General features: G+C 44.3%; 1 protein-coding gene across 2 annotated transcripts in view; it reads left to right on the top strand.

Moving 5' to 3' along the window:
* Positions 1-19,748, top strand: part of lmtk3 (lemur tyrosine kinase 3) — a 24,461-nt gene extending 4,713 nt beyond the window's left edge. Inside the window, exons 4-16 of one of the 2 annotated variants that reach the window (XM_031575630.2) lie at positions 75-148; positions 819-937; positions 2,738-2,825; positions 3,260-3,408; positions 6,587-6,671; positions 6,933-7,054; positions 8,142-8,291; positions 8,585-15,482; positions 15,665-15,837; positions 16,393-16,526; positions 16,993-17,336; positions 17,460-17,538; positions 18,352-19,748. In XM_031575630.2, the coding sequence (XP_031431490.1) occupies positions 75-148; positions 819-937; positions 2,738-2,825; positions 3,260-3,408; positions 6,587-6,671; positions 6,933-7,054; positions 8,142-8,291; positions 8,585-15,482; positions 15,665-15,837; positions 16,393-16,526; positions 16,993-17,336; positions 17,460-17,538; positions 18,352-18,473 (8,537 nt within the window). In that variant the 3' untranslated portion in view covers positions 18,474-19,748. Of the gene's footprint in view, positions 1-74; positions 149-818; positions 938-2,737; positions 2,826-3,259; positions 3,409-6,586; positions 6,672-6,932; positions 7,055-8,141; positions 8,292-8,584; positions 15,483-15,664; positions 15,838-16,392; positions 16,527-16,992; positions 17,337-17,459; positions 17,539-18,351 lie in introns of those variants that run through there. The other variant, XM_031575633.2, reaches the window with a different exon arrangement.
* Positions 19,749-19,976: the final 228 nt, after the last annotated feature.

Genomic DNA, 19,976 nt, shown 5'->3' with positions numbered 1-19,976 from the left:
GCTGAACTCAATACATTCAATGTTCAAAAATAATGTTGTCTTTCTCTCTCATTAATGCTTTTATCTTTTCACAGACTTGAAATCCCAATGTCTCCGAAGACACGCACTCAATTATCTCCAAGAGATTGGAAATGGCTGGTTTGGAAAGGTACAAGTCCTCTTTGATGCCTGGCTACAGCTTACTGTTTATGAAAAACTATTCATGCATTAACAGTGCATGCATTGGATGCATTCATTTTACTGCAATGCATTTTCTTTTAATTGTATGAAACCATCTCCATCCGCGATGTTTTAATATTCATGCTGTAGTAGCTAACTGTGTGCCTCTCTCACTCAACTATCCCATTTATCTTCTCCCCAATTTCCGTCTTCCGGCTCCATCAAACAGCAACGTTTAATCTATTTTTTGGTCACACTTTCTGCACCAGGACGAGGTTCCTAGTTTTCCCCCTCCCCCTCCCCCTCTCCCTCTGTAACTCGTCCATGGTAGAGTGACCTGGATATGGACTCTCTCATCTCTTGAGGTCCATGTAGTTGCTAACACCACAATCCGCCATCAAACTCACAAACACACACAGCGGTTCCCCACTGGACCCAGTTTTCTTTTTCAGTATTTAAAAACTTGCACACTATCATTTTATCTATGTGTTTTCAGATTCTCTCTCTCTCTTTCTCTCTCTCTCTCTCTCACTCATATTCTGTCTCGGTCACTATATTATTTTATTCACTTTCTCACCTCTAGTCAATTTTTCTTCTCTTCCGCCCCACCCGCCCTCCTCTCTCTCTACTCACGACTCCTCTTCTGCTCCTGCCCACAGGTGATCCTAGCTGAGTTGCTGGGAGACCGCGGCTCGGCCCAGGCTGTGGTAAAGGAGCTGCGTGTCAGTGCCAGCCCCTTGGAGCAGAGGAAGTTCCTGGCTGAATCAGAACCCTACAGGTTAGAGAAAACGCATCACGTCCACACGTCACGTGGATGCCATTTTGTTTCATCATGTGTGACATGTGGCACCGTCAATAGGTGCGGTTGACTTAAAACAGCGCTGCGCATCGCTGACTTAACACGATGCATGCTGGACTTAACACAATGCATGCTGGTTACAAATTTTGTCAGACTTTTCCTGGATCTGACAAATGTCACCATGTCACATGAAACAAAAACCTTGAAGGAGCAAGGTGGCGTCTGAGACATGTCACATGACACTCAAACCTTGAAGGAGCAAGGCGCTGTAGTTGCTCTCCATCCGCTGCATGAGCTAGAACACGCCTTTGTGACACCAGAACCTCACCCTCATTGGCTTGAATTGCTGATGACAAACATGACATGTATTTTCTGACTCTAGAATGCGTGAACAGTTTTAATATTAAAGAAATACGTGGATCTCATGTGATGCAAGATTGGCGCTGAAAGCCTTTTATTACTCTTTTATTTTATTTTATGCTATAGTGTAGGGTGATGATTAAAATGTGCAGAAAACCCTCAACACTGAATTTATGTGACCTGCAACGCTGACCTGTTGGAAGTATCCCAACAATGATTTATTGAATGAACATTATAATTAATTAAATCAGTTATCATGTTCTTTTCAATGAAAGGAAAGGGGAAATTCAACTGTACAATAACGCTAATAACTAATGAACACTATTCCTTGAGATCACCCATTTGTCATGTCAGTTGCAAACTACAACGGGAAGGAGAATCTGTCCGGCTTGACTGTGACCGGCTGTTCACGTTGACCATCGACTCAGTCAAAGTCAGTCGAAAATGACCTTACTTAGTAACTTAGTTGTTCTCTGTCATCCATTAATGATGGAATAGGATATTAGACTTCAGGATATATATCCACTGAGGTATTTTTAGGGATACTGGCATATGATAATCAACTAATATTCTGCAGAGGGACAATTAAAACGATGATGTGACAGCATTTTAATCACACATTGTTTTATGTTGATGAGCTTGGCTTTTATGATGTGTGCGTATCGTAAATGAGCTCGATAACAGCCAGCTGCATAAGCCAAACGAGACGATCTTATCAGGACAGATTTTCAACTGGGTTTCTGTGTTCTCACATGACCTATTAATTCCATTCAAGTTCGAGTTTAATTACGTCCGGCTCGCTGTCCCTAACCCCTCCTCTCCCTGACATTGTCCACGCTCCTCTTAAGGCTCTCTCTGTTTCAGCCTGTCTCTCGCCTTTGTGTGTGTGTGTGTGTATTTGTGTGTGAGGAAAAGGGTGTTTGAGACGTGTGTGTGTGTGTATGTGTGTCTGTGTGTAGGAGGGTGTGTGTGTATGTGTGTGTGTATGTGTGTGTGTGTGTGTGTGTGTGTTTGTGTGTGAGTAAGAGGGTGTTTGAGGCGCGTGTGTGTCTGTATGAGTAATAGGGTGTTTGAGGCGCGTGTGTGTCTGTATGAGTAAGAGGGTGTTTGAGGCGCGTGTGTGTCTGTATGAGTAAGAGGGTGTTTGAGCCGTTGTCAACGCTCCTCTCTCTGTTTCAGCCTGTCTCTCGTCTTCTCTGACCTTCCTCTATCCCACAGTCCCCTATGACGCACCTCTCACTGTCTGCACCTTTATATCCTTCTGTTTGCCTGGTTAATGTGACTTAGGAATATTTTTGGGGCTGATAGATGTCATCCGTTTCTGTCAGTCTCAGTGTGTGTGTGTGTGTGTGTGTGGTTACCTTGTATCTGGGTGGTCTAATTCTCCCGGTTTGTTCTATTTCTGTTTCTGTATTCCAGGAGCCTTCAGCATCCAAATGTACTGCAGTGTTTAGGCCAGTGCAGTGAGACCACCCCCTTTCTCCTGGTCATGGAGTTCTGCCAGCTGGTGAGACTTTATAACACAAATAAAGACAAACTCATACAACTGATAGATGTCATTCGTTTCTGTCAGGCTCAGTGTGTGTGTGTGTGTGTGTGTGTGTGTGTGTGTGTGTGTGTGTGTGTGTGTGTGTAAACTAACTCATACAACAGTGTCTGCAGTTAACCCAGCTAACACTTCATAACATAGCCCCTCCTCAAGATGTCTGTTATTGCACCATATTTAACGCATGCATACTAATATAATATTTCATATGTACCACATTTTATTTATGAACTTCAAATTATACATAATAATCATGTGCTGCTAAGGCTTACCAATGCAGCTGTATCGGCTATGTCTTATGTGACATAGGCCTTCATCTGATGTAGCATCATCTTCTTAATCCATTGATTGATTCAGTGATTCATGGCTCACTTATCCCTGCAAATGGTGTCCAGGGTGACCTGAAGAGGTATCTGAGGGCTCAGAGGAAGTCAGATGGCATGACCCCTGACCTTTTGAACCGTGACCTGTTGACCCTGCAGCGAATGGCTTTTGAGATCACCTCTGGCCTTCTCCATCTTCATGAGAACAACTACATCCACAGGTATGAGACGCACAGACTGTTTAATGGTGCCTAGTTCTAGGTGCAACAGTTACTTACAATGGCAAGATTAAATTTGACCTTTGACTTCTAGAGCTTCAGCTGTACCCACAGCAGCCTAACTTCTGGTGACGCTGCTCTGTTGGCGACCCAAACAACTACGCTGCGGCATAATTATTAAACATGTTTGAGCGTTTGATATGTCCCCGTTTATGTTTTGTTCTGTTTGTGTTAATGTTATGTAACACTCTGAAATAGCGAGCTTGGGGAGATTTCCCTGGACAGGACTGTTTTGCTGCTTTGTGCAGTAGGACACTGAGAAACAACAACATTCCACGGAAACAATCAGGAAACGCGAGTTTATGACAAGGAAACACTCCTATCACTGCAAACCTTCAACGAGGCAAGATAAACTACAAAAAACATGGAGGTTCTAATGGCGAGACAACCAGTCTGAGAACAGGGAAAGGCTGCGGGGACAATGGCTGCGGGGCAGACAAGGGGGAGTCGGACAGAGGCTCAGAGATGAGGGAACAGGCCACCCTTTCCATCAGTGGTCCTGTGCAACATGAGCTGCCTAAGGAAATGGATGGCCTAACTCAGACTTTACACCAGAACCTGTTACGAGTACCACCAGTCATGTATTAGGTTTTTTTTACAGAAATTTGGCTGCATCCGGATATTTCTAGCTCACTTGTTGAGTTGGATTGCTTTTCTTTGGCACATTCTGATAGGAGTATTGAGTCGGGTAAGACGCGGGGTGTGTGTGTGTGTGTGTGTGTGTGTGTGTGTGTGTGTGTGTGTAATACACCACACTAGAGACTATCTGTAATCATTACAGATTGAGCTATTATGCTTGAGTCTCAGGCCGTTCTTCCTTCTGAGGGAGTTTGGTAACATTGTGATTTGTGCTTTTTATGCGCCCCTAACGAAAAACAGGGAGAACTGTGGCCACCAGTTACTCCCATGTTCATTCTCGAGGATTTCAGTCTTTACCTTGGTTTGAATAGCATCTTAAATGACACTAGAAACATGTTGATAAATGCTATGGAAATATCCAGAACGCTTATACAGCCAGAGCCAAACAACACCGTTCAGCTCATTCCCATCCACCTTAGGAGGAGCAAGGCCGCTTGTTAAAGCTGTTAAAGTCTGGTCCAATGACAGTATTGTTAAAGCTGTTAAAGTCTGGTCCAACGACAGTATTGAAACTCTGAAGGGTGTTACCTGTTCACAGACTAGACAAAGACATCTTGTCTGATCCATAGGAGTCATCACAGCTCATTAACTTCTGTGTGGATGCTGTAATGCACCAAAAGACAATAAAACGGTATCCCAGCAACAAGTCCTATATTACAAAGGATGTCAAGGATTGTATCCAATGCAAGAGGCTTGCCTTCAGGAATAAAGACCAAGTGAAATTAAGATCAGCCCAGCAGGAGCTGAACCAGAACACGAAAAAGACAATAAAAGGAGGGACTTCTGTGCAAATAATACGAAGAAACTGTGGACCACTATGAAATCCAATACACATATGACTCTCACCAGGAAATAACTGCACACAACGGAGGACAATACTATGACACATCATTTCTACAACTAGGAACAACTTCTACACTAGGTTTGATTGGCATGATTTCTGTTTAGAATTTGTCGGTGTAACAATTGATGATTGTGCGTTACGGCATATCAGCTTGGTTTGGTAACATATCAGTTAGTTTAAAATCATAAATAAACAGACTGGTCCACACAGCAATTAAAATGATGGGGGTGAATGAGCGAGGCTCTATACAGTGGTTCCCAAACTTTTTACAGTCCCGTACCCCTTCAGACATTCAATCTCCAGCTACGTTCCGTTTTATTCTGTTTCGGCGCATTTTGTTCACCCTGAGATAGATTGATGGCTTAAAATGAGTGAATAATATGTGCCACAAGTGACCCAAACCTTCTAAGGTTGTTTTTTGCCAGCCATCAACAGAACAGAAGACTTAAAAAAAACATTATTTGCAGGGATTGGAAAGATGAGCGAATACATTTTACAGGCTGTAGCGGAGGTGTGTGTGTCAACCGTTGAACAGGGGGGCGTGGCCGGAGCGGAGTTCAGCACAGACGTGACATTTTTTCAGTGGTTTTGTTTTTTAATTAATGCTTGTTCATCGTTGCGATCGTTGTTGTGTTTATTAGAAAGAAATACAGCCTTGCAGGGCAAAATACAGGGGAATTTGGGCGATTTTGATGCACAAAATGATGTTTCCTTCTGAAAGTTGCAATTCTGTTTCAAAGGGTACATTCCGCGAATTCCGTCCGTTTTCCGTTATCGCGGAAATGTTCTCCCCGCGTACCCCCTGAGCCACTTTGCGTACCCCTGGGGGTACACGTACCCCAGTTTGGGAACCGAGGCTCTATGAGAAGACTATAGTCACACAGGCTAAGAGAATCATCGCTGACCTCTCCCGTGTCCTGTATTCAGAATACGAACCGCTTCCATCACGCTACAGGGTTCCAATTAAACACAGGAAGAGACACCTGAATAGGTATAAAAGCTCCATCATCCCTCTCTCAGTGGATCTCCTAAACTCAGGACATAAGGGGGTGTGAGATGAGGGCCTGTGTTGCATGTACTTGAATGCACCTATGTCTGCACTTGTTTATCCTAAGCACTTTATGCCTGTTATGGCACTATAATTGTATGTATCTTTATGCCAAAGACAAATTTCCCTAGGGACAGATAAAGTAATATTGAATCTTGAATTAGATATTACATTTGATTTCTTGCTGCATCTCAAATGTGGCCTTGCAGCCTTGAAAATGCAGTCTCTGGCTTCAGATATTGCATGAAGAACCATCTTCTACAAAATTCCTTAGTCAAAATCCAGAATTTGCTACATTCAAAATACTCAGAAGGACGTGATTCCAATATCTATGAAGGTTGCCGATTGGCTAATACAGTTGGGCTCTGATCAAATCTTAATTTTAATTTAGCAAACGACTAAGGAGAACCCCAGAGTGATAGCTGTCACAATATACGCAGATCTATCACTATACGCAATATAGACAAAGCTGAAGTATCCCAAAAAAGGCCGGATTTGATGTTTGTCGCTCTTTCTTTCTTTCTTTCTCTCTTTCTTTCTTTCTTTCTTTCTGTCTTTCTTTTCTTTCTTCAATTTATTTCTCTAAACAGTGACATGGCTCTGAGAAACTGCCTCATCACATCTGACCTGACTGTTAGGATAGGAGACTATGGTCTGTCACACAACCACTACAAGGTATCCTACATGTGCCATACACATCTATGCCATATACACATTACACGCACATGTCTATTTCGTTATGGGTCCAGAAATGTAGTATGTCTTTGCAAGGGTATTTACAAAAAGACATATCAGTCTAATAATGAATTACTTCATTCATTGACAGCATAAATCATGTGTTATTGAAGCATGAATGTAATCATGGGCAAATACAGTATTTCCCACGAGTGTCATGTTATTTACATCCCTCTGTATCTGAATCTGTACATCTTTTAGGAGGACTATTACTTAACACCAGATAAACTGTGGATTCCTCTTCGTTGGATTGCCCCCGAACTGCTGGAAGAGTATCGTGGAAGTCTAATTGTCACTGACCAGACCAAGACCAGCAATGTCTGGTAGGGAAACAGTACATTTACGCTTAATATTAGTGTGAACTTGTTGGTGTTTGTCCAACTTTGTCTATATTATACTATGTATATATATATACTGTATCTACATTATGTATCTACATTATATATTTTGTATTCCTTTATGTGCACTATATACGTATATTATTGCTGTCAAACGATTAAAATATTTAATCGCGATTAATCGCATTTATGTCATAGTTAACTCAAAATGAATCGCGATTAATCGCAAATTTGTATCGATTTTAAATGTCCCTTCGTTTATTTATTTTTTTCTATCATTTTATTTTTATTTTAATGCCCTTATCAACATGGAAAAGTGGATTGGCTTGCTTTAAGCAAATGTTTTATTTTATTGAAAACCAACATTGCCAAACAGGGCGGTACAAAATCAAATGATAAAGTGCACATTTCAGGTAAACAAGGACTCAGCCTATAGTGCAGTTAAACCATGGCTTAATATTTTCTTTTTTTCAAGTTTGCTGGGAACATAGCAGTCAGGCCTCTTATTTCAGAAACAATGAACCGTAACAGTTAGGTTACCAATAAAAGGTAAGCCTACTACTTCTTTGCTTTCAGCCAGCTGCCTGTTGACATTTTCAGACAACAGTGAAGCTCGCTTCTTTTGCACAACACAACTTTTAAAAGTAAACTTTCCATTCAGAAGCTTTTTATCATCCATTTCGCCGTATCGCGCTCACCATTCACTCAAACCGTAACGTTAGCCTACTACACAGTTTGCGAGGCCAAAAAGAATGTTAATCTAAAAAAAAAATTAAAAAAAATACAAAAAAAAAAATCGCGTTAATCTCGCGATAAAAAAATTAACGGCGTTAAAATGGGTTTGCGTTAACGCCGTTAATAACGCGTTAAACTGACAGCACTAACGTATATATATAAAAAATAATGAGAATGATAACTAAGCACTTGTGTGTTCTGAAGTATTGTTGGTTTTAGTACTTTGCTGCTCTTTTGGTTGGTAGTATTGGTAGTATTGGTAGTGTTGGTAGTATTTTGCTGAATCACTGGTCCTTGTTGCTCATGAACATCATCTCTGCCATGATCCACCCTGCAGGTCTTTAGGTGTGGTGATCTGGGAGCTGTTTGAGTTTGGCTCCCAGCCCCACAGGCACCTGAGCGATGAGGAAGTGCTCACCTTCGTCGTCAGGGAGAGGCAGATCACGCTGGCTCAGCCACGCCTCAAACTGTCCCATGCAGACTATTGGTCAGTTCAGCTGTGTGTAATGAATGCATGCAGTGTAATGAATACACAATACATACATGTCATCCAATATGCTAATAATACATACAGTATGTCATAAATACTTTAATAAATTAAGAATACATATTTATAAAATGTATATATTAAAATAAATATTGTGTATCAAATGTAAAAACCTGTGACACCTGACACATGTTTGATAGTCGTTCATGATCTTGTTAAAGCACCGTCATTGTCTTCTACATAATTTTTTCTCATCACTCACCTGTTAGTCCTGCTGCTTTGTGTTTGTTCAGGTATGAGGTCATGCAGTCTTGCTGGCTGTCGGCGTCTCAGCGGCCCTCGATCGCCGAAGTCTTCCTCCTTCTCTCCTCTCTGCTTGCTGCGGAACGCGGAATGAGCCGCAGAAGCATGGGAGACGACGAAGATGAGGAAGAGTACGAAGAAGAAGATGGGAGAGGGAGAAGAGGGGAGAGCGAGGATTCATTTGAGAGGCGGTGGGATTCACTCCGTCCACCAGCCTTCCAGACAGCGGCGGGGGAGAGACTGAGGGAGAGGGAGTACGCAAGGGAAAATAATGGCTACCAGAGTAGTTGTGGCTCATTTCCTCTGCTTGACCCGGTGGGAAACAGCATCACTCCCTCCTCCTCTGAGCTTGACGACATCCTGACCGTGACGGAGACCAGCAAAGGGTTAAACTTTGAGTACTTCTGGGAGAAAGCCAATGGGAGGAGGGGTTACAAACCTCTCCCGCCACCTCAGCCAATCCCAACTCCTAATTCAACGCACAGGCAGTCCTTGGACACGCCTACTGTTGTCCCGGTGATCAGTGCTCGTAGCCCTTCCCTCGCAAGTGAATATTACATCAGACTGGAGGAGCACACCCCCCAGGACAAATCCCCCACTCTTAAAGGCAGAGCTCACTCTCACAGGACAGAGTCCCCATCTTCAGGGGACCTGGAGCTTGAGGAGATTCAGAGTGGAATGCTCGTACAGGAAGAGATAGGACATGGCTCGGTCCAGGTGGTGCACACCGTGAGGTCTAGCGAGGTTCAGGTGCTGGTCACGAACACAGGCGTGGTGGAGTTCAGCAAGGGGGGCAGCAACAGAGTCACGGATTTCACGGTGGTAGACATTGGGGAAAGGGCAAACGAGAGGGAGGGGAAACCAAAGCAGCTCCACGGTTCTCAAGCACCCATTCTTCCCCCAAAGCCCCGAACCGTGCCACCCAGCTCGGGTAATCTCATCCACTCGCGCCCCCTGCCAGTGCCGCCTATTGGGTACCACCGACAAATCGGACTGGGTCACTACCCTGGCTCCTACCCCCTTGGCAAGGGACAGGGAGGAAGCTGCTCAGTGCCAAAGGCTACTTTTGACCATTTAGGACTGCACCGTCATCGCCAGACTATGCCACCCTCGCCCTCCCTGTCCCCCTCCATACCACAGTCCTCTGGGTGCCATCCCATCTACCCGCCGCCCCAAAACTGCCCCCCACCCCTCCCTCCCCATTATAGAACCCATCGTGCTCCTTACTACCCTGGAGAACTTTACACCAGTCGCTATAGTTCATTGCACTTACGAAGAGACCCCCTGTCCAACGACTATCTCGAAAAGAGGCCCCTTGACAAAGGATTGACACGTTCCCAGTCATTGTACAATTCAAGGGGAGTTTCAGACGCCCAGTCGAGAGACATAGAATCCCCTGTCCACAGAGACTCTCCTCGTTCAAAAATGACGCGCTCTCAGTCCATGATTCCTACGATAGAAAGACATTCCTCCTCCAGCCCGACCTTCTCGGAAGATGAGGATGATGATGATTCGCCATTTGAGTCCCCGACTCGACTCCGTGAAGGAACCACAATCCAGCACACCAGCCTAATGGAGGAACGGGACCCCGACACTGCCGAGCTGCTGAACCGGGGAATGAAGCGCACACAGTCCCGCCTCGCCACCATCCTGCCTGCCATTTGGAGAGAGGATGAGGAGATAAAGGAGCGAGCAGAGGCGGCCAGGAAGTCCCCCTTGCATCTGTTCCTGACAGAGATCTCCAGCGGTAACGAGTCCACCGACTCCAAAACAGACGAGACGACGTGGAGCCCTGGCAGCCAGATGAGAAAAGAGCAGATGGAGACGGAGAGAGAGACACTTGGGAACATTCACTTTCCCTTGAGGGGAATGCGCCGCTCCCAGTCCCTTGTGACAGAGCTCGGTTCTGCCGCAAGAACTTGGGACAGAGACATTCTGACATGCACAGACAACAGGAAAGGATCCGTCAAAAAGGACTTGTTCCTCACTGAAATCAACACGGAGAGGAGGGACAGTGAAGACCTAGATGAGGACTCCAGTTCTGAGAGGTTTCATGCCAATATCTGCCCCCCTGGTCTGCCAAGTTACGCTGAGGCTGAGGAGGCTTTCTCGAGAGGAATGAGGAGATCGCGGTCTCTGCTATCAGAGATGTATGAGAGGACCGAGAACGAGCCCATAAGGAAAGGAGAAATGACCAGAGAGGAATTCTTGAAAGAGATCCAGTCTGCTGAGACGTTTCTTACAGAGATCATAACTAGACAACGCAAGCAAGAAGAAGCTTTGGCCTCTACGCCGCCCACATCTCCTGAGTATGAGTCCATATGCATCGACCCAGATGCCGGTCAGACCATAACATTCCAGTCCGAGAGGCCTAGCACTGGGACAAGCAATCCGCCGACTGATTTGAAGGAGGCCATTTATGCTCAAGTTACCAAGCGCGCAAAAAGGAGCGAAATTAAAGTTGCCGTGCGTCCAGAAATTCCAATACTGCAAATAGGTTCTGAAAAATATGCTGCCAAACTGGACCGAAAAAGCACCAGCCCCGGTACTTCCTGGCCCGCTGACTCACAGAATGAAGGAGCAGTTGACAACGATGAAGCCAGTTCACATTCACCATCAAACCATGAAACCACCATCACACCCAGCAGCTTGGACTTATCTGGGGTCTTGTCGAGAAGTGGTCTTTTTCCTGGCCAACTGCTGCCTGGTACAAAAGAAGATTCATTTTCACCGAAAGATTTCACAGAGACCAACGAGACACAGGACAGTGAGGTACTGCCGCCAGAGGAGGGTCAAGAGAAAACATATGTACATGATTCAGGTTTACACATACAAAGTGAAATGAAAACAGTTGCTATAGAAGAGAACGAAACTCAGTCTCAGCCCTTGTCTCACGAGAGTACTGAAGAAGCTGTAAGAGATATTGATGATGTGTTTACTCCTGGATGCCCTCCGCCAGAGACTGTTCTGACAGGCCACAGCACTAGAGGAAAAGGATTTGATGCAATAGGGGAAAACAAAGAAAGCAATAATGCAGAAAATCTTGACACAACCACAGTAATGGACAAAGCAGCCAGCACTGAAAGCACTGTTGAACATTCAAAGCAAAGTGTAAATGAGACCACATATTTTGATCTGTCAGATAATACAAGTATGGCTACTGGGGAGGGCTGTGATGCAGAAATGTGTACTGGGGTTGGTCAACAACAAAACATATCAGCTCACCTCAGGTCACCTACCTGTGTCTCATCAAATACTACAGCCAAACTGTCCCCAGTAAATTCTGCAAAGAACTTAAGTACAGCATCACACCACATGGAAAGTGATGATTCACACACTAGTAATTCAGTGCCACCTATACCTAACCAGCTGTCTTTGGCAGAAGCTTTGGGTCAGAAGCCGTACAGTCAACAGACACCTGCAGATTCTTGTTTCTTGCCACTAACCTCTACACACCAGACCACAGCCAGCCAGCAGACACCTACAGACTCCACGCTCTCTCCCCTAAACTTCACCCAGCAGACCCCAACAGACTCCAGTTTCTCCCCACTGACATCCACCCAGCAGACCCCAACAGACTCAGCCTTCTCAACCCTAACCTCCGCCTCCAGCTCCACAGACTGTCTAGCGTCTGGAGACCTATTGGTGGGCGGGGGGGCGGGCAGTGGGTGGCGAGCTCTGGGAACGGAGACCCCCCACAGGGACTCCGCTTACTTCTCAGATAGCGACTGGGAATCAGGAGAGGGATTAGCCAGACGAGTAGGAGACGGGTTGGGCTTGAGCCGTCCAACCAGCGGTCGAGTAGGAGACTTGAGGGGAGTGCTGATGGGGATCGAGGAAAAGATGGAGCTAGAGGATGAGAAGGGAAATGGTAACAAAATGCAGGATGAGGCTGTCGTCGTCATCATGGTGGAGGAAAAGAACAAGATTGATGAGGAAAAACACAACAGATGGTCTGAAAAAATGGAGTTTAACAAGGAGAATTTCACAGAGAAAGATCTAATTAACTCTCAGCATAATGATTGTGGACTCAAAGTCTTAACAGAAGGAAAACATGAGGTACAGGAACCAAGCAATGATGGACAGTTATCTAAAGATCCTCAGAACAAAAGTAATGTTGAGTTTATTGCTAAATTGTTCTCCACTTTGGATGACGAACCTTTCACAGGGTTTCCATACAGTTGCAACAGCCAGCTAAGTTATGAAGCATTTTCACAAATGGACGAAGCAGAGATATCCCAAATTCAGTCAAAAGACAATACATACTGTGACCAGTCTGAAACCAACCCGTTATCAGTGATGTCAAAAACAGTCCCTCAATTTGAGCCTCAAAGTGACACTCAATTACAACCGTTGTTAGATAAAGAAGACAGCGAAATTCAGTCAGATGTGTATGAGGTGACTTCATGTTCAGCACTGAAGGAATCAGATAGTGGATCGGACCAAGAAGGGTTACTGAGACCAACCAGCACGAATCCTGACAGCAGTGAATCTAGACTGTCAAGGTTTTACAATATTCACTCAAATGACTCCGGCAGCAATACTCAACTGAATTTTGAGGATCACATGAGTGATTTGGAGGAACACGCCTGCAGTTCCCTCTTCTCTGAGGGAAGTGTTAACGTACCAGCAGAAGAGGACATTGATACATTTAAAATGCAGAATGACGACGCTAATGAGCTTGGTCTGAGGAATCTGAGTTATTTGGGTGTCATAGACGAAGTAAAAGCCTTGGCGAAGTCAGAGAGTGAAAGGCAGTTGGCTGCTGGAGAGCTGTGCTTTTCAATGAAAGAGGCGTCTCAAGGTGAGGGAGAAGTTCCAGTCGCTCCGAGCGAGTCCTCCGGCCCGGGGACATTTGAGGTTAACAGCAATGGAGAGTCTAAAGGGCTGGAGCTCAAGGCGGAAGAACTCTGGAACACCCTTGAGGAGGATGAGGGGACAGGAGAATCTGTTAAAGGGGAACTAGACTGTCACCGCTTCCAGCAGGAGGACTTGCACCTCTGGCCAGCGGAAAACGACCAGTGGGCTTCGGCAGAGACTCGGAGGCCCGAGGCGGAGCTCGGTTCTGAGTTTTACCCGAGCTTTTGCAAAAAGGCCTGGGGAGAGAAGAACGGGCTGGACATGGGACGAGAATTCTGGGACGCAGAAGCCAACGATGAGTTGGCAGAAGCCAACGATGAGTTGGCAGAGAGTGAGCCCCACCCTATTGCACGCCAGAAATGCGAGGGGGATTTTAATGACGAAAGACAAGGGAAGACTGACCACGCTGAACTGGAGAGTTCATTTTCAGTGCAGACGGTAAGCAGTCGTGATTTTACAGTCTCTGCAGGTCTGCACACCTTCCCCCAGGAAGCAGCCGTACAGCAAGATGAAAACATTGAAACCCTGGACCAGGGTAGTGATATGGATTGCACTGGAGAAGCTGTGGAAATAGAGGTTGAAAATATAGAGAACCCAGAGCTGGAACCTCCCAGCTCAGCCAGGGTTAGACATGCAATGCCTGTTGAGGACAGCGGTACTTTGGTCGAGGAGTACCCAGGATTCAGCAGGATTCTGGGAGATGGTGAAGCGGAGGAGAATCAAAATTTTAACAAACAGAAGGAAAATTATGTAGCAGACACTGGAGACGGGAGTGAAGAGCTGTGCTCTCTTACGCCATACTCCAGTGAGACTAATTTTGGTGCTGCAGGGTTTGAAGCAGAGGCAAACAGATGCCACATTCCTGACTCTGATCTTAAGAGTGCATCACTGATTGAGATTCAGAATCATAGCGCTTGCATACAGGATGCAGAAGACCATGCTTGTCAACCAACTAAAAAAAAGAAGACAGGGGATGGGATCTTTGAAGATGCCAGGGAAGAAAGCAGGTCTGATTCTCCTTCATGTCCCAACCTCACGAACACTGCAGATCCTTGCAAGATGCACAGTAATAATACACAATGTTTATTGTCTGATTTGGTGTCTGAGGATATCATCAATTCTGTACCCCCACCTCTTTCACAACATGACAAGTGCCAAAGCCCCACAAATTTTCCCAATGTTGTGCACCATATAGAGATCAAGGTGAGCTCTGACAATGATCTTGGCATGGACAGCACCTGTGCAGGCCTTGATACCAGACAGGAACAAGAACTCGCAAAATCTCCAACAAGCGAGGTGCCGCCCAGTGTCCCACCCCAAGCACCACCTTCAGCCGTCAGCACCAGTAGCAAAGGAATCTCAGCAAACATTAGTGTACTAGTGCCTGTGCAAAGACTGGAGTCATCTGACCTGGGAGAAGAGCACAACCACAAAGATGCAAACAGCGTCGGTGACGCTGCCTTAAATAACATCAGCCTTTCCCAGAAGGCCTCCCTTCCACAGCTTTCCCTCGGCTCCGTCAGTTCCATCCCCGAATTGTTGATATCCGAGTGGAAGGATCTGGAGGAGGAGCCCTTGGAGGATTTTGAGAAACTGGAGCAGCTCTGCCGCATCTCCGGAGATGAGGATTCCCTCGGAGATCTCTTCCTGGGTAATCTGGAGCTGCTCGAGTCTCTGAAAAAGACTCCAGAGCAAAGACTGAAGAGCATAAGTGAGACTAATGAGGGCGAGGAGGGTACAGAAGCAGAGGAGCCCTCCAATGAAGAAGATTCCAGAAGACTAGAAATGAAAAAGGAGGTTGACTGTTTGTCAGACACTTTACTGGCCAATTCTGAGCAGCAGGGGAGATATGATGACTCCAATCAAAACAATAGCCCTGGGTCTTCCTGGGGAAAGCATCTTTCACCAGACATTGACAGGAAGACTCTCCAGGGCACATCAAACCACTCACCAAGTCATGTTGGTGACAGTGCTAAGGGTCAAAGGTCGCTGTCAACAATGCCCACAAAAAATGGTCTCATGATGCAGGCAAGAGAAATACCATGCTACTTTTGAACAGTACAATATAAAGTAACAGTAACAGTAACAATATAAAATAATAACAGTACTCTTTTTTTGATGCAGTTTAGCTGAATTGCCAAAACTGAACAGCACACACAATGTGAACGGTTATAGTGAACCTTTTGTTTTGGTTCTCCTGTCTTCCTCAGGTGTGTGAAGAGAGGTTGCAGTACTCACTCAGTGAGAATGTGAACACTAATATCCTTTTGGGCCCCACGGTCAGCGACAGTGTCGTGCTGCGACCGTGGGGTGACACTGCTGCCAAGGAGCAGGAGGAGGAGGAGGAAGGCGACAGCACTGCAAACATACAAAACACCAAGAGGTGAGAATGATAGATTCACTGTCAGAGCCATAATTGTATGGATAATTGAGTGATAACCATGCAGCAGATTTTGCGTGGCATAATAGTATAAGGTCCAGTGTGTACCAGTGGTAAAATATGAGAGATTTCCAGCCTGACAATATGCTATTTATAGGAGCATTCAGCAGCTGCTTAGTAGTTTAACTTGATGGGTGTACAGTCTTTTGCAATCCAAAGGGGGCCACTTCTGGTTGCAGGTTTTCAGGCGAAGCATGGAACTGCGCACATGACTCCACTTCAGTAATCATCTGCTCACAGTTGTACAGCAACTGATTAGTGATTAATACTGCACTCCACCTTGGCTGTGGACAGTGTATTTTGGATGGTGTAGACAGATGAGAGCAGAACAAGGTGACAAATGCAGTTCCCTGGGTAGATGCCAGTAGAATATTTGTCCCAACCGTACGACCATTTGGGTGGATGATAATCAACATGCAACACACGAACCACATGATCTTAAATGTAATGATCAGATTTAGACCATCTTATCTAAAAGCCCTGTTTTGATCCCCGTAGCAGAGAAGAGCCTGAGGCTGTTGATGCGTCTCTGCTGGTGAAGGAGGCTGCTGAGGCCCCGCTGGAGCCTCTGACTCTGATCGAGCAGCCTGAGATGACTCCCTCCCCACCAGCTGCAAACCAAGCAATGAAAGGTACCTGTGAGAGGATTTGATGCAGGGAGGCGAAAGCAAGCTGAAATCTTTTTTCCCGATACCATTGAAATAGGAATATTTGGCGTCACGGTTACAGCTAGAGATTTATGATGATGTCAACTCTAAGGATCAGACAAATAAGGAATGTGTAGGACTGCTGTGTAGTAATCTGACTAAGGAGAGGTTGGGAATGACTTCATAGTTAACATTTTCCAAACCAGTGCAATTGTGGAGAGCTTGTGGGGGTCTTCTGCCTTCTCAACAGAGGATTATGCTGCCATTCAAGCCATTCAACATTTGAAAAAGCTGTCTACTGAAACGTCTAAGTCTCCTCTCTGCCCACAGTACTAATGTTGATGTTGGCCATTTATGTCTAATTATTGCATTACAAGATTATGGCACCTCCAGTGAAATCTCACATTTTTTTCTGTCTTTCGCACCGTCATCATACCATCCTCTCTTCCAGCTAAACTGGCTCGTCTCTCCCTTTCCTTGCCTCCGCTCGCTCTCTCCCTCCCTTTGTCTCCCAGTCCCAAGGTAGGGTTTTGGGAAGGGGGGGAGAGCAGAGACAGAAGTGGGAGAAGGAGGGGGCTACCGGCAGGAGGTGATCCCGACGACGATGAGGAAGAGGAGGAACAGGACGACGAGACATCCAGGAGGGTGATTGTTGTCACAGAGACCGATGTTGATAAAAGAGTGGGATTGAGGAGTTTACTGAAGTCACCACGGGAGCCTGTAGACAGTGATAACAGGGACAGGGGAAGGAACGTGTCCTTTTTTGATGATGTCACAGTCTACCTCTTTGATCAGGTACATTTATATTTTAACAGCATGCACAACTCAGATCATTGAATGCGATGCTTACAGCCAAATACTATATCGTTTATAAGCATGTTCTTTGATATGACTATTTTTTCATATTATGTCTTTCAGGAAACTCCAACCAATGAGCTCGGTTCCACTCCCACAAGTCCATGTGCACCGGGAAAATCATCTCATTTTGATGGATTTGGTGAGTGCTCTAATAATACATGCAACTGCCAATCTGGTTAAAACAGTCTGGGATCTCAGTCTGTGGAAAGCTAAGGCCGTTAATATAGAACTGTATAGAATGTGTGTGTATTAATGTGCTCTGTTTTTGTAGTATGTGTGTGTATTTTGAGGGGGGCGGGTATTTGTCAAGTATCAATGTCTATTAAATCACATTAAAACACTACTTTTCAACACAGAATTCACATATTCATTGTTGTTACTGTCCCTTAGATTTTTCTCTAAAGGAATGATGAACTCTTGCCCTGTTTTGTGGCTAAAATTAGGTACTGCCTGCAACCCTCCCACTCAGAATACATATTTGAACAGTTCAAAGCTACGCTTGGGAGGAATATAATAGAGGCTTTATTTTTATCTTGGGAAATGTTACAGTTACAGCATTTCAGTATTTTACAGGGTGATTTGGAAACAGTTTCACTCATGGGATTTATGGTGAGATCTGATATGTGTATGCAAAATGTTTTGGGAAAAAAAATCATGTTTTGCTGTCAACCATTCAGTCACACATTCATAATGTTTTAATTTAGTAAAACACAAACCTGTCATTCTTCTATGTGCTGCAAAGAGACCGGTCCCCATCTAAAATATTTCTTGGACTCAAGTAATGTCAAATGTGTGTTTTTGTCACCATCTTCCATGATCAAGGCAAAACAAAACTAAATGAATGGCATTGGGGCCAAGGGGCCAATATCTTCCATGCAAAACTGAAAGTAATTCACGATAAAAGAGTATTCATATGTATGCAGAGTGTTTATTTTTCATTTGTTTTCATCAGGCACAAGCAAGATGAGCAAGAGCAGAGACCATTCCACAAAGGCAAGGTCCCCCACAGGCTCCACGCGTGTGTCATCATCCCGCTTCACCGTCAGCCCCGCTGATGATCCTCACCATGTCTGATGACACAGTGTGTAACACATCACCGAACTGTCAAAATAGCAGAGGGGTCATATCCAACACTACAACCCCTAGTACTCCTACTAATGCTACTACTCTCTAATGTCATTTTTTAAATAGGGCAACAGAAACACTCCCGTTCCTGAAACTGGTGGCATTCCAGGTTTTACTCGCTGCAGGATTTTTGATGTTGATTTGTCTTAATATCCTTCAACGCCATGTTTGAGGAACATATATATAGAGAGAGATGAATGACCGTATGTGTCAGTAACTCACATTGCTGAAGAGTCTGGAGTTGGCCCATTCTCTAACAGACTTAACAGCTATGCAATGGGAGTCTCATCGTGTACCAGCTTGTATTTTTGAGCTTCTAACCTTTGTATTTTAAGGCACTTTCTCTCCCCATTATGTGTGAACTTGAATTAATATAACTTGCATTTGTAAATTTGTTCTCATAGCAGTCGGTCATCCGTGTTGGCTTCAGCTGAAAGGGAACATGACTATTAAAAGTGCAGTACTCTCTGGCCATTTGTATAAATTAACGATAGTGACTCTTACAGGTGTATACAACCTCATTTTAGAACTATTTATTTTGGATGTATTCTTAGAATGCACGCAATGAATAAACATGAATCCATGAAGTTTTATTTCCTTATTTATTTATTTGTTCATTATTTATTACTGTATTTATTTATTTACTTATTTAATTGTTTGTCTGTTGGTTTGTTTGGTTTTGTTTGACTTACTCCTATGTAAGGATTGCATACCGATGTAGAATCACATTATTTTTCAGGTATTGCATTTGCTGATTAGACCTTTTTTGGTCTATAAATTCTCTTCAACAAAAGTACAGTAAAATATTTCCCCACATCTTTTCAATACTTTGACATGTTTTTCATTAGTTATAGTCTTTTGTAGCTTTCAGCTGTCACTATGTACAGTATATGTCTTATTGTGTGTCGGTTTACCATTTATTTTTTAGCACTGCTGACCATTTCTTTCCCATATTTTTTTTAAGTAATGTAGCTTAGCATGACAAAAAATTAAATTGGCCAGTATAAGTATAAGTTTACTTATCTACTCCTTCATTTTGTACACTTCTACATCTAGTAGTTTAGTTCCAGCATTTGTTGAGTCTGTTTCAGCGTCAGTTTGATATTGTATTGTTTAAAGAACAAATCTCACGACACTGTACAAAGCTGGGGAAATAAAAACAACATGAAAACTGTGAAACATTTATGGATCTGTTTGATGAAAATAAATTGTACTGTCTTATAATTAAGTGTTTAGTGTTCTTACTTGTGAATATGCATGAAAGACTAGATCTATTTGTTGACTATTGTAGTCATCATCAAAAGTGAAGAAGTGCCATCATGACCAGATATTAAAAATATATTCATATTCAGAATATTAAAGAATGCTGCTCGTCACATTTTGGACGCAGTAGAGTCGAGTCAGAATGACCTAAATGCTGTGAAGGAGAAAAAAACAATCCCAGGATTATGG

The sequence above is a fragment of the Clupea harengus genome, chromosome 11 (assembly GCF_900700415.2).
Source record: "Clupea harengus chromosome 11, Ch_v2.0.2, whole genome shotgun sequence".
Lineage (NCBI taxonomy): Eukaryota > Metazoa > Chordata > Actinopteri > Clupeiformes > Clupeidae > Clupea > Clupea harengus.
This window is presented reverse-complemented; position numbering and strand designations above follow the sequence as displayed.